This window comes from Engraulis encrasicolus, chromosome 10 (assembly GCF_034702125.1).
Source record: "Engraulis encrasicolus isolate BLACKSEA-1 chromosome 10, IST_EnEncr_1.0, whole genome shotgun sequence".
Taxonomy (NCBI): domain Eukaryota; kingdom Metazoa; phylum Chordata; class Actinopteri; order Clupeiformes; family Engraulidae; genus Engraulis; species Engraulis encrasicolus.
The window spans coordinates 30,809,070-30,823,355 of record NC_085866.1 but is presented as its reverse complement, the minus strand read 5'-3'; the positions used below and the strand labels follow the sequence as shown (position 1 = coordinate 30,823,355).

Genomic DNA, 14,286 nt, shown 5'->3' with positions numbered 1-14,286 from the left:
TGTGCATCTGCATGTGCACGTGAGACAGTGAGGTGGAAAATTTGTAAGTATATTCATAAAAATAGGCCTACTTCGAGTGAAGTATGATGTTATTAAATGCACTTGTACAAAGTTTGATTTTAGTACCTTGAAATAGATTCGTTGTATACTTAAATAACAATTCGCAGCACGCAAAAGTTCACCTTAAAAATAATTTAAAGTGAATTTATAAGTATATTTAGAATGCACTTAAAGTTAAGTCTGTTTTTAGTGTATTAAGTAAACTTGCACAAAGTTTGATTTTAGTACCAAAAAGTCAACTTAACATGTGTTTTAGCTCTACTTAATCATATTTCAAGTGTATTTAAGTATACTATAAGTTGTCCCAAAATAACACAATTTAAGTATGTACTTCTTCACTATGCTATAAAGTACTTTCTCGTGACATTGAAATAGATTTTTAATGTACTTAAAATGCACTTATCCGCGTGCTAAAGTACACATTAAACTCATTTTAAAGTGACTTGGTTAGTATACTTATAATTTACTTAAAGTTAAATATATTTTTAGTATATTAAGTATACTTGCACAAAGTTTGATTTTAGTACAAAAAAGTGAACTTAAAATGTGATTAAGCTCTATTTAATTATATTTCAAGTGTATTTAAGTATACTATAAGTTGTCCCAAAATAACACAACTTAAGTATGTACTTCTGCAGTATACTATAAAGTACTTTCTCGTGACATTGAAATAGATTTCTAACGTACTTAAAATGCACTTATCTGCATGCTAAAGTACACATTAAACTCATTTTAAAGTGACTTGGTTAGTATACTTATAATGTACTTAAAGTTAAATATATTTTTAGTATATTAAGTACACTTGCACAAAGTTTGATTTTAGTACAAAAAAGTGAACTTAAAATGTGATTAAGCTCTATTTAATTATATTTCAAGTGTATTTAAGTATACTATAAGTTGTCCCAAAATAACACAACTTAAGTATGTACTTCTGCAGTATACTATAAAATACTTTCTCATGACATTAAAGTAGATTTTTAATATACTTAAAATGCACTTATCTGCATGCTGAAGTTCACATTAAACTCATTTTAAAGTGACTTGGTTAGTATACTTAAAATATACTTAAAGTTAAATATATTTTTAGTATATTAAGTACACTTGCACAAAGTTTGATTTTAGTACAAAAAAGTGAACTTAAAATGTGATTAAGCTCAACTTAATTATATTTCAAGTGTATTTAAGTATACTATAAGTTGTCCCAAAATAACACAACTTAAGTATGTACTTCTGCAGTATACTATAAAGTACTTTCTCATGACATTGAAATAGATTTCTAATGTACTTAAAATGCACTTATCCGCATGCTAAAGTACACATTAAACTCATTTTAAAGTGATTTGGTTAGTACACTTACAATGTACTTAAAGTTAAATATATTTTTAGTATATTAAGTACACTTGCACAAAGTTTGATTTTAGTACAAAAAAGTGAACTTAAAATGTGATTAAGCTCTATTTAATTATATTTCAAGTGCATTTAAGTATACTATAAGTTGTCCCAAAATAACACAACTTAAGTATGTACTTCTGCAGTATACTATAAAGTACTTTCTCATGACATTGAAATAGATTTCTAATGTACTTAAAATGCACTTATCCGCATGCTAAAGTACACATTAAACTCATTTTAAAGTGACTTGGTTAGTATACTTATAATGTACTTAAAGTTAAATATATTTTTAGTATATTAAATACACTTGCACAAAGTTTGATTTTAGTACAAAAAAGTGAACTTAAAATGTGATTAAGCTCAACTTAATTATATTTCAAGTGCATTTAAGTATACTATAAGTTGTCCCAAAATAACACAACTTAAGTATGTACTTCTGCAGTATACTATAAAGTACTTTCTCATGACATTGAAATAGATTTCTAATGTACTTAAAATGCACTTATCCGCATGCTAAAGTACACATTAAACTCATTTTAAAGTGATTTGGTTAGTACACTTACAATGTACTTAAAGTTAAATATATTTTTAGTATATTAAGTACACTTGCACAAAGTTTGATTTTAGTACAAAAAAGTGAACTTAAAATGTGATTAAGCTCTATTTAATTATATTTCAAGTGCATTTAAGTATACTATAAGTTGTCCCAAAATAACACAACTTAAGTATGTACTTCTGCAGTATACTATAAAGTACTTTCTCATGACATTGAAATAGATTTCTAATGTACTTAAAATGCACTTATCCGCATGCTAAAGTACACATTAAACTCATTTTAAAGTGACTTGGTTAGTATACTTATAATGTACTTAAAGTTAAATATATTTTTAGTATATTAAATACACTTGCACAAAGTTTGATTTTAGTACAAAAAAGTGAACTTAAAATGTGATTAAGCTCAACTTAATTATATTTCAAGTGCATTTAAGTATACTATAAGTTGTCCCAAAATAACACAACTTAAGTATGTACTTCTGCAGTATACTATAAAGTACTTTCTCATGACATTGAAATAGATTTCTAATGTACTTAAAATGCACTTATCCGCATGCTAAAGTACACATTAAACTCATTTTAAAGTGATTTGGTTAGTACACTTACAATGTACTTAAAGTTAAATATATTTTTAGTATATTAAGTACACTTGCACAAAGTTTGATTTTAGTACAAAAAAGTGAACTTAAAATGTGATTAAGCTCTATTTAATTATATTTCAAGTGCATTTAAGTATACTATAAGTTGTCCCAAAATAACACAACTTAAGTATGTACTTCTGCAGTATACTATAAAGTACTTTCTCATGACATTGAAATAGATTTCTAATGTACTTAAAATGCACTTATCCGCATGCTAAAGTACACATTAAACTCATTTTAAAGTGACTTGGTTAGTATACTTATAATGTACTTAAAGTTAAATATATTTTTAGTATATTAAGTACACTTATACAAAGTTTAATTTTAGTACAAAAAAGTGAACTTAAAATGTGTTTAAGCTCTACTTAATTATATTTCAAGTACATTTAAGTATACTATAAGTTGTCCCAAAATAACATGCTTTAAATACACACTTTTGAAGTACACTTTAAATACAATAAAACGTACTTATTAAGTATATATTAAGTACACTTTTTTTTTACTTGGGAATCCCATCCAAATCCATTTCCTTTATTACTGTATTTCTGACCATTAGACCTGGGCAGGTGAGTCACGTGGGCAAATGAGCATTTAATGGCAACTACAACAAAACACAACTGCCAGGCAGCTCCACGCCCCCTCCCAACACACACACACACACACACACACGCGTGCGCGTGCATGCATGCACGAAACACACACACACACGCATGCACGCACACACACACACACACACATGCTGACACACACACACACACACACATACATACACACACACACACACACACACACACACACACACACACACACACACACATAGGCAAACATACTCTTTCGTTGCCACTCCACCAACTGTGAGGACCTCGTCATCAAAGTGGCTCTTTTCAGCGAAAGCCAAAAAGGGAAGAAAAAAAGGGTGTGTGTAAATAGTTAGAGACGGCTTCATAATGCTTCACTTGTCTCCCAGGGCTTAACTGGGGGAGAAATACGGCCTGGGCACTTTTGGCTTAAGGGGTGGGGGTGGGGGGCAGCGGCCCCTCATAATTAGCGGTGCAGAACTGACTCACTGGTGGGCCCCCGCACCCTCTTGGCCCCTATTTTCAGAAATGTAAAAAAAGTTAAAGAAGACGCTTTGGCACACCTCTGTAGTTGGGCAGGTGCGTAGGATATTATCCCAGTGGGGTTGTCATTCAAGTGTAAAGAAATCCAGCACACTGTCCATTCCACCAACAAACTTTAATACAACATTTTAAACATTGTATTAAAGTTTGTTGGTGGAATGGACAGTGTGCGGGATTTCTTTACACTAGAAATGTTTTTTTTTTTTTAAGACCACCGGGAAACGGTCGCTATGCCAGATGGCCAGTCCAGGCCTGCTTGTCTCCCAACGTGAGAGCGTCACCTGGGGCCTGGGTGACTTACTGTGCGAGCAGGTGAAAAGTCAACAGCAGGCATTTGCACAGGGTGGGGTGGCTAAGAGCTGTTGTCCTCGGCCCAAGACGAACATACACACATACGCAGAAGCATGCACACAGGCTAACACTCATGCACACACACTCTCATTTATTCACGCAAAAACACGTACACACACACACACACACCCACCCCAAACACACACACGCACACACACGCACGTGTGCGTGCGCACACACACACACACACACACACACACACACACACACACACACACACACACACACACACACACACACACACACACACACACACACACACACACATACGCACAAGCATGCACACAGGCTAACACTCACTCATGCACACGCACACACACTCACCATTCATTCACGCAAACAGACACACACACACACACACACACACTCTCATTTATTCACGCAAAAACACGTACACACACACACACACACACCCCCCAAACACACACACACACACAGACACACACACACACAGGCACACACACACACACACATACGCACAAGCATGCACACAGGCTAACACTCACTCATGCACACGCACACACACTCACCATTCATTCACGCAAACAGACACACACACACACACACACACACACACACACACACACACACACACACACACACACACACACACACACACACACACACACACACACACACACACACACACACACACACACACACACACACACACACACACACCACACACACACACACACACACACACACACACACACACACACACACACACACACACACACACACCACACACACATACACACACACCACACATCCCAAACACACACACATACACACACACCACACATCCCAAACACACACACACACACACACACACACACACACATAACCACACACTCTGCTGATATTAGCAGAGGGCTTAGCAGTTCTAGACCGGGGAGCGTAAACACTCAAGTGAGCAGCAGAAATTGCCTGACAAACACTCACTGGAGGCCCCACTCAAGCCTAAAACCCAGGGCCGCTGACAGCTTTGGCTGGGCCCAGGACAAAAACACCTCAAAGGGCCCTCCATCCAATACATTACATGTAATGAGGACCCAATTATGGGCCCCCCCATCTCCCTAGGCCCGGGACAGCTGACCCCTTTGTCCCCTCTTGTCAGCTTCCCTGCCCAACCCACCCCCATGGCCACTATGGGTCTGTTTGCCAAGTGGTCTGTGGTTTTGAAGAAGGCCAAATATCAGTTGGACCACAACCACAAAAAGTTTGCACACGGCAGGCGTGTGTCAATATGATGGTTCACGCCAGGAGCCAACTCTTCCTTCACAGGATCATCATCAATAATCTCCCCAGTAATAGCCTGTGAAAACCGCTCGTGTGAAAACGTTGCTTTACAGTTAGAACTACACTAAATCACAACCGTTTGGACCAAGGTGGTTAAGTAATCAACGGAAAGGAATTACTTGTTTGAGGGGCAGAAACAAGTACTGAACATTGAGTATAACAGTGGATATGTTAAATATCATTCCCAGTAATTTGTCTAACTAACATGTCCACATGTACATCATTCCAAAAGGGAATATTTAGTGCCGTGTATGTTAGATAATGCTTCTAGATTTTTGCAAAAAAATGTTTTACACACAGGTGCTCTATTTGATAGGTAAGTTTTTTTTTTAAACTGTGCGCGCCTGCACCTGAGTTCTTCCCAGTGTTATATGTCACAACTATGAATTACTCTTAATTCGTGACCAGAAGTTAAAAACAACAATGTTTGATGAAGGTAATGTATATATTCAAACCGAGATTTTTTTTAAAGCCTTTATAAAGTATGGAACACAACATAACAGGAATTCAACAAACGTTGAATGTGTCCCTCTAAGTCTTTTATGGCTTGTAGTTTGTTTTTGTTTTTAAAATAAAATCCCCTACTAAGTCTTATAGCTTGAATATCTTACATTACATTATAGTAGGCTATCATACACTGTGTTCACCTAAGTTCTGATTCTGTTGTGGGAATCTCTTCAAATATCTTCTTATTCTCACATCTGAATTAAAACTGAAGAACTTAGATAAAAGGAGGACCAGAAGTGCTACACAGATCCTCAAGTCTTCTTGAAATGTAGGTGCGCTTTCAGTTGTTGTGGCTGTCTAATATTAAAGAAAAGAGGAGAAACCAAGGCACTATAATTCCACTTAGGGTCCACCTTTGGGTCAAAACACGTGGGTCAGTCTTTTTTGCCTTGCAAAATCATATATTTGAAACCGGAGTGCCTCACTTTCTCCTTTCCTTTAAAACTGAAGAAGCCTGTCTGAGAAGTACAGTTGCCTCACACTAAAGTCGTTTGAACCCTGTTACATAATCTCTCTTTCTGGTATATTCTACCAGGAATATTTCTCACACTAAGTAGATGTTTTATCTGATGACGAGTATCCATAGCCTTTGACTAATCTTATGACTAATGACTATGACTTATGACTAATCTTATCTTAATGTTTAATCTATTGTACCTATAGCATTTCAAGATTTCCGTAGAAGATATTTACATATAGCCTACCGTACCTTCCAAGATTCCCTGCAGGTATAACCTACTGTCTTCTTGTTGGGGTGTTGCCAGTTGTGGGTGGATATGTGCGCTTGCATGTGTATAACTGTTAAAGGGTTTTCTAGAGTGTCTTTAACACCCAAGTAGAAGTTTTTTTTAGGTGATGAACGACATCTTGTCCCTTCTGGGTGTGCTCTACCAGTTCCACACAACTCTCCCGTTTTTAATCTCTAAACCATATTTACACAGGGTAAAAACTGTCCTGTTATGTCCTGTCAGTGTCTTTCGTGCTGTGTGCAGGGCTTTGAACCGGTTCAAGGAACGAAAACGAAAACCAGGAACTTTTTGTATTTTACAGGGAACAGAAACGAAACCGGAAACGTTATTATTTTTTATGTTCTGGAACGGGAACACTCATTAAAAAATAATGGTAACCGGTTAATACCTCAAACTAAAAAAAAAAAGTAATTATTTTCCTGAGGTTCATGTGTGACATCAGACATTTTTCTGACTGAATGGAGAGAGAGCTGTGGATTACAAAGTCTCCACTCCACATCTTAAATGAGAGAAACACTGTCATACAAAAGGGCAGAGTTTCGATTGCATCATTGTAAGACATTGCAGAGAAGCGTGTGTAAAGCGCACCAACAGTTCGACGTTATTGGGCATCCATGGCCGCTTCAAATATGCACAAACTCACAAGTCCGAGTGGAGCGCGCATTTTCATCATTGAGGGTTATTCTCCGCTTAGGTCGTCCCTGAATGACAAAATTCTGGAGGATATTCATTTCATCCACTTGAATAAACAGTTTGGAATGTAGGCTGACTCATTTGCACTTCCGTCTTTCTTAATTAACGTCAGTTAGGCCTATGGGGAGTAATCAGCTGACAGGAACGAAATTAACCGTTCCGGGAACAATATTTTTTTGTTCTAACCGGTTCGGGAACGTCAATTTATTGGTGGAACTCATAACCGGAAACGTTATAATTCCGTTTCTGTTCGGAACGGAACGTTTGGAAAAAAATAACGGTTCAAAGCCCTGGCTGTGTGTTTTCCATTTCACCTGAAGTGTGTGTATGTGTCTGTGCGTGCGTGCGTGCGTGCGTGCCTGCGTCAGTGTGTGTGTACATGTTGCAGCGTAGTTATGCACTGTATGTTCAAAACCTTATACCCTTATGATAGTATATTACACTTGGTACAAGATAACAATAATAGTACTAATAGTAATAGCTTGGTTTTATATAGCGTCTTTCATGGATCCCAAGGTTGCTTTACAAGGGGGGGGGAGTCAGGGGGGTTAGAGGCCATAATAAGCCTCTGTAATACATAAGGAAATACAATTCAATATGTACATAGGCCTATAGATTATATATTCTGCAGTATATGTAAATAAATATTGCATTTATTGGCATATATTACCTGTATATTGTTACATAATATATTGATAAATATATGTGTGTATTTCTGTTGCGTGAATGTAATCTATTCTACAGCGTCTCACCTGGCGTGATGTTGAGCAGCTTGCAGGCCATCTCGATGTCCTTGAGCACTTCTCCCACCACCAGGCAGTGCACCTGCTCCAGGCACCTCTCCTCCACCTCCCCCTGGCCTTGGTCCTCTATCTCTGGGGACAGACCTCCGCCTCCACCCCCTCCTCCTCCGCCACCCAGGCCCTGGCTGTCGATCACGGGGCACTGCTCGGGCTCCTCCTTGCTGTGGCACAGCAGGGGCTTGCGGTCCACATCCTGGTGGTGCTGATGATGCTGATGGTGGTGGTGATGATGGTGGTGGTCATGGTGATGACTGTTGACATGGACACTGTGATGATGGTGGTGGGAGTGGTGGTGGTGATGGCTGTGTGGCACGTACGCCACGAGGGGATTGCTGGCCTCAGACGAGGAGGAGGTGGAGGAGGAGCGCTTGAGGAGCCAGGCGGCGTCCTCGGTCAGCAACATGTCCAGGCAGGACAGGTAGACGCCGGGCATGCTGGGAAGGCCGCGGGGCGGCTTGGTGTCCTCCAGCTCCACCACGGCACCGATGCTGCTGGAGCTGGACCAGGGGTCGGCGAGGTCGTACGGCAGGTGCAGACCACTGCTGCTGCTGCTGCTGCTGCTGGACAGGTCATGGGCTGGACTACCCATGTTCAAGGCTCTGTGGTCTCTGATCTATATAATACAGTATGAAGACAAACGCACAGCACATGAAACCCAAGTTGTCCGTACACTTTTTTTGGCAGTGCTAGTCCATTTCAACTTTCATTTCAACAATTCTTCACTGGGCTTCAGGAAATGTTTACAGTAACAGGCCGTATCTGGTCAAAGGTTGAATTGGCATGCTTTAAAGTATTCTTTTGTGCATGATAGTAAATAGCTGGAAAGGAGATTACTGAGAGACAAAGACAGGGAAGTGTCAGAAGAAAACAAAGGGCAGATTTAAACTCAGGTCCCTATGTGCAGTGCATGTATACCGCCGTACAAGGCAAAGTGCAGTAACAACATATTTTGTGACAATTGAGTTTAGACTGAAAAGGGTTTGAAAATTGCCTCCTTTGTCTTTATCTTGACCACAAAACCTTATGATCCATTTTAGAGATATCACTTTGTCAGGGGGCGATATGGCCTAAAACAAGCAAGGATGAGACTCAACACTGTAAAACATTGCAGCCAGTTAAACTTTAAAAAGTAAGTTGCCCTGCTGCCTGAAGCTCGTAAATGAACTCAATTTGAGCAGCCTCAAATTGAGTTAAGTCACGAGTTGAGTTAACTTACAAACGTAAGGCAGTAGGGCAACTTACTTTTTCACTTTTAACTGGCTTGCAATATTTTACAGTTGGCCTCTAGAGAGTAGCTCAGGTGGTAGAGGAGCCGTTTGGCAACCCAAAGGTTGCAGGTTCGAGCCCCGCTCGACCTGACTCCATCGTTGTATCCTTGAGCAAGATACTTAACCCCAAGTTGCTCCTGGTGGCAGGGTAGTACCCTGCGTGGCAGCCACGGCCACCGGTGTGTGAATGGGTGAATGTGAGACAATGTAAAGCGCTTTGAGTGCTCGAAGGAGTGGAAAGGCGCTATATAAATGCAGTCCATTTACCATTTATTTATCCCAGGGGGAAATTAAGGTGTCAAGTAGCATACATACATACATAAATACAGAGGACATTACCCACGAGACATTACATACATTCACATTGCACATATACAGTATTAACCATATATAGCTCAATCTTACATACATTCAGCCCAAGGCAGCTCACTCTCACTCTCTCTCTCTACATATGTATTCTGGTCTAATAGGTGGAGCAAAAACATTCAAGCAGTACAGACAGTCCGATATGCTACGTGGAAACACATGCCATTCACACTCCATTCCACTTCTATAGCATAAGTACCGTGCCATGGTCATGAAAGCACGTCTGAAAGGAAAGCCCTCGCATGACAAAGTGCATTAGATAGCATCGGTTACTGTGTAACTAGACCATTAGAAATAGCTGAACTTATTTAGTGAGAAAGGCATAATGGCACATTCATTCCTTATCCTTTTTTATCAGGGTCCATTTGAGGTGATGCATTGTGATTCACTGTGGTTTTCACAGGTACATGGCTCATTATTTTGTATCGTTTCAAGGCTAGATAGTTGCACAATGCTGAGAAATAATGACTTGGTAAGTGCTTTTCGAAACAGAGAAATATAGAGAGCCTTGATCTCAACCAGGCTAATCAGAGACATGTCCGTCTTTACTGAAGTTGTCCTTATATACAGTGTGCATGACATGATGAAGTAGTGTGAATTTGTGTGTGTGGGGGGGGCGGGGATGCTTGTGTGTGTGTGTACGTGATGGGAGTATGCGTGTGTGTGTGTGTGTGTATGTATGTGTGTGCAAATATATGCGTGTGTATGTGTGTGCAAACTGTATGTGTCTGAGTGTGTGAAAGAGAGAGAAAGACGGTTATCCAAATTTGTCTTAATGCTGATGACGGCGAACTCATCCGTTACTATTGATTTGAACTGTTTCCTGTCAGTGGTGGATCACACATTTTGATCTATGCACAGCTTTTGGCAACATGCCTGCTGCACTGTTCATTCATATTATCATTCTTGTCTATGGGAACATCACACGGATGCTGCCTCATTCTACTACTACAGGCCCTGGGATCCATTCACCAACTGTTGCCTTGTACCCACGTCATAGATGACGCGCAGGGCTATCCATTCTGTCCCTCCGCGGCCGTCATGACTGCTCTGATCCCTATGGAGAAAATCCTGCCTTTTGTTGAAGGCCTAAACCCAATACCTGTCCCCGTCCAGAAATGGGAAAGCTGCAGGCCTATAACGCAGTCCAAGAAAAACCTCACCTACTTAATCCTATGTGTGTTTTAAGGGAGAGAAAAAAATGCTTCATATCTCTTTTTTTCTCCTCCCCTCGAGCACTCCCTCTGTCTCTCCCTTTCTTGCTTTTTCGCTGTCCTCCCACCTCCTCTCTCTCTTTCTCCCCCCCCCACTCTCTCTCTCTCTCTCTCTCTCTCTCTCTCTCTCTCTCTCTCTCTCTCTCTCTCTCTCTCTCTCTCTCTCTCTCTCTCTCTCTCTCTCTCTCTCTGCCAAGCACATATGCCCATGTGTTTGGTAAGCAGGGTGTGGCTATTTGTTGTGCGTGCCCTTGGCTAAGTTTCTCTTTCATCCTCTGCTGACTGACTAATGTAACTCTACAGGAAAAGGGCATTTCAATTTGCCTGTGATAATGAAGACTCTCACCAAGAATGTTCTCAACGCTGGAAATTGAAATTCACATTTTGCTTGTCTATTTAAAGGTGCACTGTGTAGGATGGTGGCCAGAGTAGGTATTGCAACAATGCTGCTCATTGAAGCTGTGTCAAATTTGGTTTAACAATCAGATGCAAGCTGTACACAGCAATATTTTGTGTGATTTATAGGATATCATTAAATGTCTTCAACTTTCCACACAGTTTTTTGTTACCTCACTAACCGGTAACCGGACACACACGCACACACACGCACACACACACACACACACACACACACACACACACACACACACACACACACACACACACACACACACACACACACACACACACACACACACACACACACACACACACACACACACACACACACACAGTATAGCCTATTGAATGTGACAAATTGTGCCAGGTCAGCACCAGTATGGCCACAGCACGCGTCACTAACTCTAAATATATCAAATGGTTTACATTCACTGTAAATAGAAGCATACATAACAGTACAATCAAATGGATGACGAATAACATCAACACGATGGTGGCTTTGTTTTCTATCGCCATGCCAACCATTATTCTCTGGGTTGCCCAATGACATCGAACGGGAGGGCGTGAACTTGATACAGGCCCACAGTACAGCCACACCTGCACACATTGATTTAATGACTGATTATTTTCACATCTGTTACCCTTTTTCTTCAATGCTGACCGCAGGACTGAGCTGCATGTATCTGTCTACGCATCTGAGCCCTGTTTACCTTCTATGTGTTTTTACTTTGCATATGAAGCCACAGAAAGGTCAATGGGTCTTACAATGGCTAATCCGCCGTGACTCTGATAAACTGATTGTGTCAATCACTCACTCACTCAGTCACATGCGCACCATGGATGCACGCACGCACGCACGCACGCACGCACGCACACACACACACACACACACACACACACACACACACACACACACACACACACACACACACACACACACACACACACACACACACGAACACACACGCACACACACACGTACGCACAGGAAGATAGAGAGAGAGAGAGCGTGCAACAGAGAAAGAGAGAGAGAGAGAGAGAGAGAGAGAGAGAGAGAGAGAGAGAGAGAGAGAGAGAGAGAGAGAGAGAGAGAGAGAGAGAGAGAGACTTGACACATACTAGTCTGAGTGTTGGCAGCCACCTCCCCTCACCACTTGTGTGGATGTTTGTGTAGTCAAATCACCAAGCCAGATAGACATCTCTGGATGTTAACAGTGAAAAATGGCGTCTTCATTTCTATCCAGCCTCATAACAAGGAAAAAGACTTCTCTCACTTCTAAACAAATGGACATTATTTCCTGTTACCTCATAATGAGTTTTTCAATTACAAATGATGGTGATACATTGGTTTTATTTAACACATTAAAAGAGAATCTATTGTGCTAGTGAAAATAGTGTATAGTCTGGTGCCACTGCTTGATTGTGTTGATAAGATGTTATGACATTTAAAGTAAAGAGAATGTATAATATAATATAATATAATATAATATAATATAATATAATATAATATAATATAATATAATATAATATAATATAATATAATATAATATAATATAATATAATATAAATAATATAATATAATATAATATAACAATATACCATATCATATTGTAGGCTACATGGGTAGTCATACTGTATATCATATAATATTAGGAATAATAATATATAAATATAAATTATATTTTATAAGGAATAAATAGAATAAAAAGTGCATTAGGAATGAAGCTTACAGCTGCACTCATCTTCCCCCCTTTGAAACTCTATCACATCGCAATTGTTCAAATGATGATAAGGACAGGCATAGGTATCACATGGCAGAAAGGTATTTTCTCTAGATGCAATAATAATAATAATTAAAGACTTTGTATTTCTATTTCTATGTCTATTCAAGAGCATCGTACATGTTGTCCATTACGCACCTACAGTACAGCCTGTCAAACATGGAGAGACATGGTTATATGCACAGCAGGTAAACCCTGAACAGTACACCTGTTCTTACCTGAGATACAGGTGAAGACTCCTGTCCTCGCACTCCTGTGGTACTGCTGCTGATGATGGTCGACGGACGATCTGTTGGCTTGGCTGGTCAGACGGCAAAGATAAAGGAGTTGGACTCGGCTTAGAACCTGAGAGCTGTGCCTGAGACCTCCCAAAGAAGACGCATGCCACCTTACTACGATACACCTGTCTGTCTCACTCTCCTTAACCACTGATAACAGGAGTTGCCCTGAAAGAGTTTTGTGACGGACGCGGGCGATATGTTTCAGCTGAGCTTGGAGCTCTGGTGTGTATATACTGCACGAAAGGAAGACTCAAACACCTGCTGTGGCTTCTTAGGAGGTGCGTGTGAAGAGGATGCCCGACCTGCGATAGGTACGCATGGAGAACTCCAGCAGAGGAGGAGGAGTATAGATGGAGACGCAGGCAGGCAGCGGTAGTTATATGGCACGAAAAGTTTTCACTGGCTTTGCCTCTGGCACTCAGAGTCCAGGGCGCATTACCAGCCACTCTTATCAGAACAGTTACTCTGAGGAGAGCCTTTTTTGTGGCAGAGAGAGGGCGTGTTGCGTGAGTGTGTGTGTGTGTGTGAGAATGTGTGAAGGAATAACTGTCACCACACAGCCCTTGAGTCGCATTTATATAGGGCCACCTTGTTTACCTTGTGTGTGTGTGTGTGTGTGTGTGTGTGTGTGTGTGTGTGTGTGTGTGTGTGTGTGTGTGTGTGTGTGTGTGTGTGTGTGTGTGTGTGTGTGTGTGTGTGTGTGTGTGTGTGCGGATGAATCATGCGTGGGGACAATAACATGTGTGTATGAATGATGAAACACAACAGATTGCAAAATAAAATTTCATTTATGTAGCTTTCCT

The 14,286-nt window shown here is 40.2% G+C and overlaps 1 protein-coding gene across 3 annotated transcripts in view; it reads right to left on the bottom strand.

The window, feature by feature from the left end:
• LOC134456945 (SAM pointed domain-containing Ets transcription factor) overlaps positions 1 to 14,002 on the bottom strand; it is a 47,766-nt gene extending 33,764 nt beyond the window's left edge. For 2 of the 3 annotated variants that reach the window (XM_063208616.1, XM_063208619.1), the window contains exons 1-2: positions 13,421 to 14,002; positions 8,124 to 8,787 (exon numbers count right to left, since the gene is read on the bottom strand). In XM_063208616.1, coding sequence (XP_063064686.1) covers positions 8,124 to 8,763 — 640 coding nt within the window. In that variant the 5' untranslated portion in view covers positions 8,764 to 8,787; positions 13,421 to 14,002. The remainder of the gene's footprint in view (positions 1 to 8,123; positions 8,788 to 13,420) is intronic. The other variant, XM_063208617.1, reaches the window with a different exon arrangement.
• Positions 14,003 to 14,286: the final 284 nt, after the last annotated feature.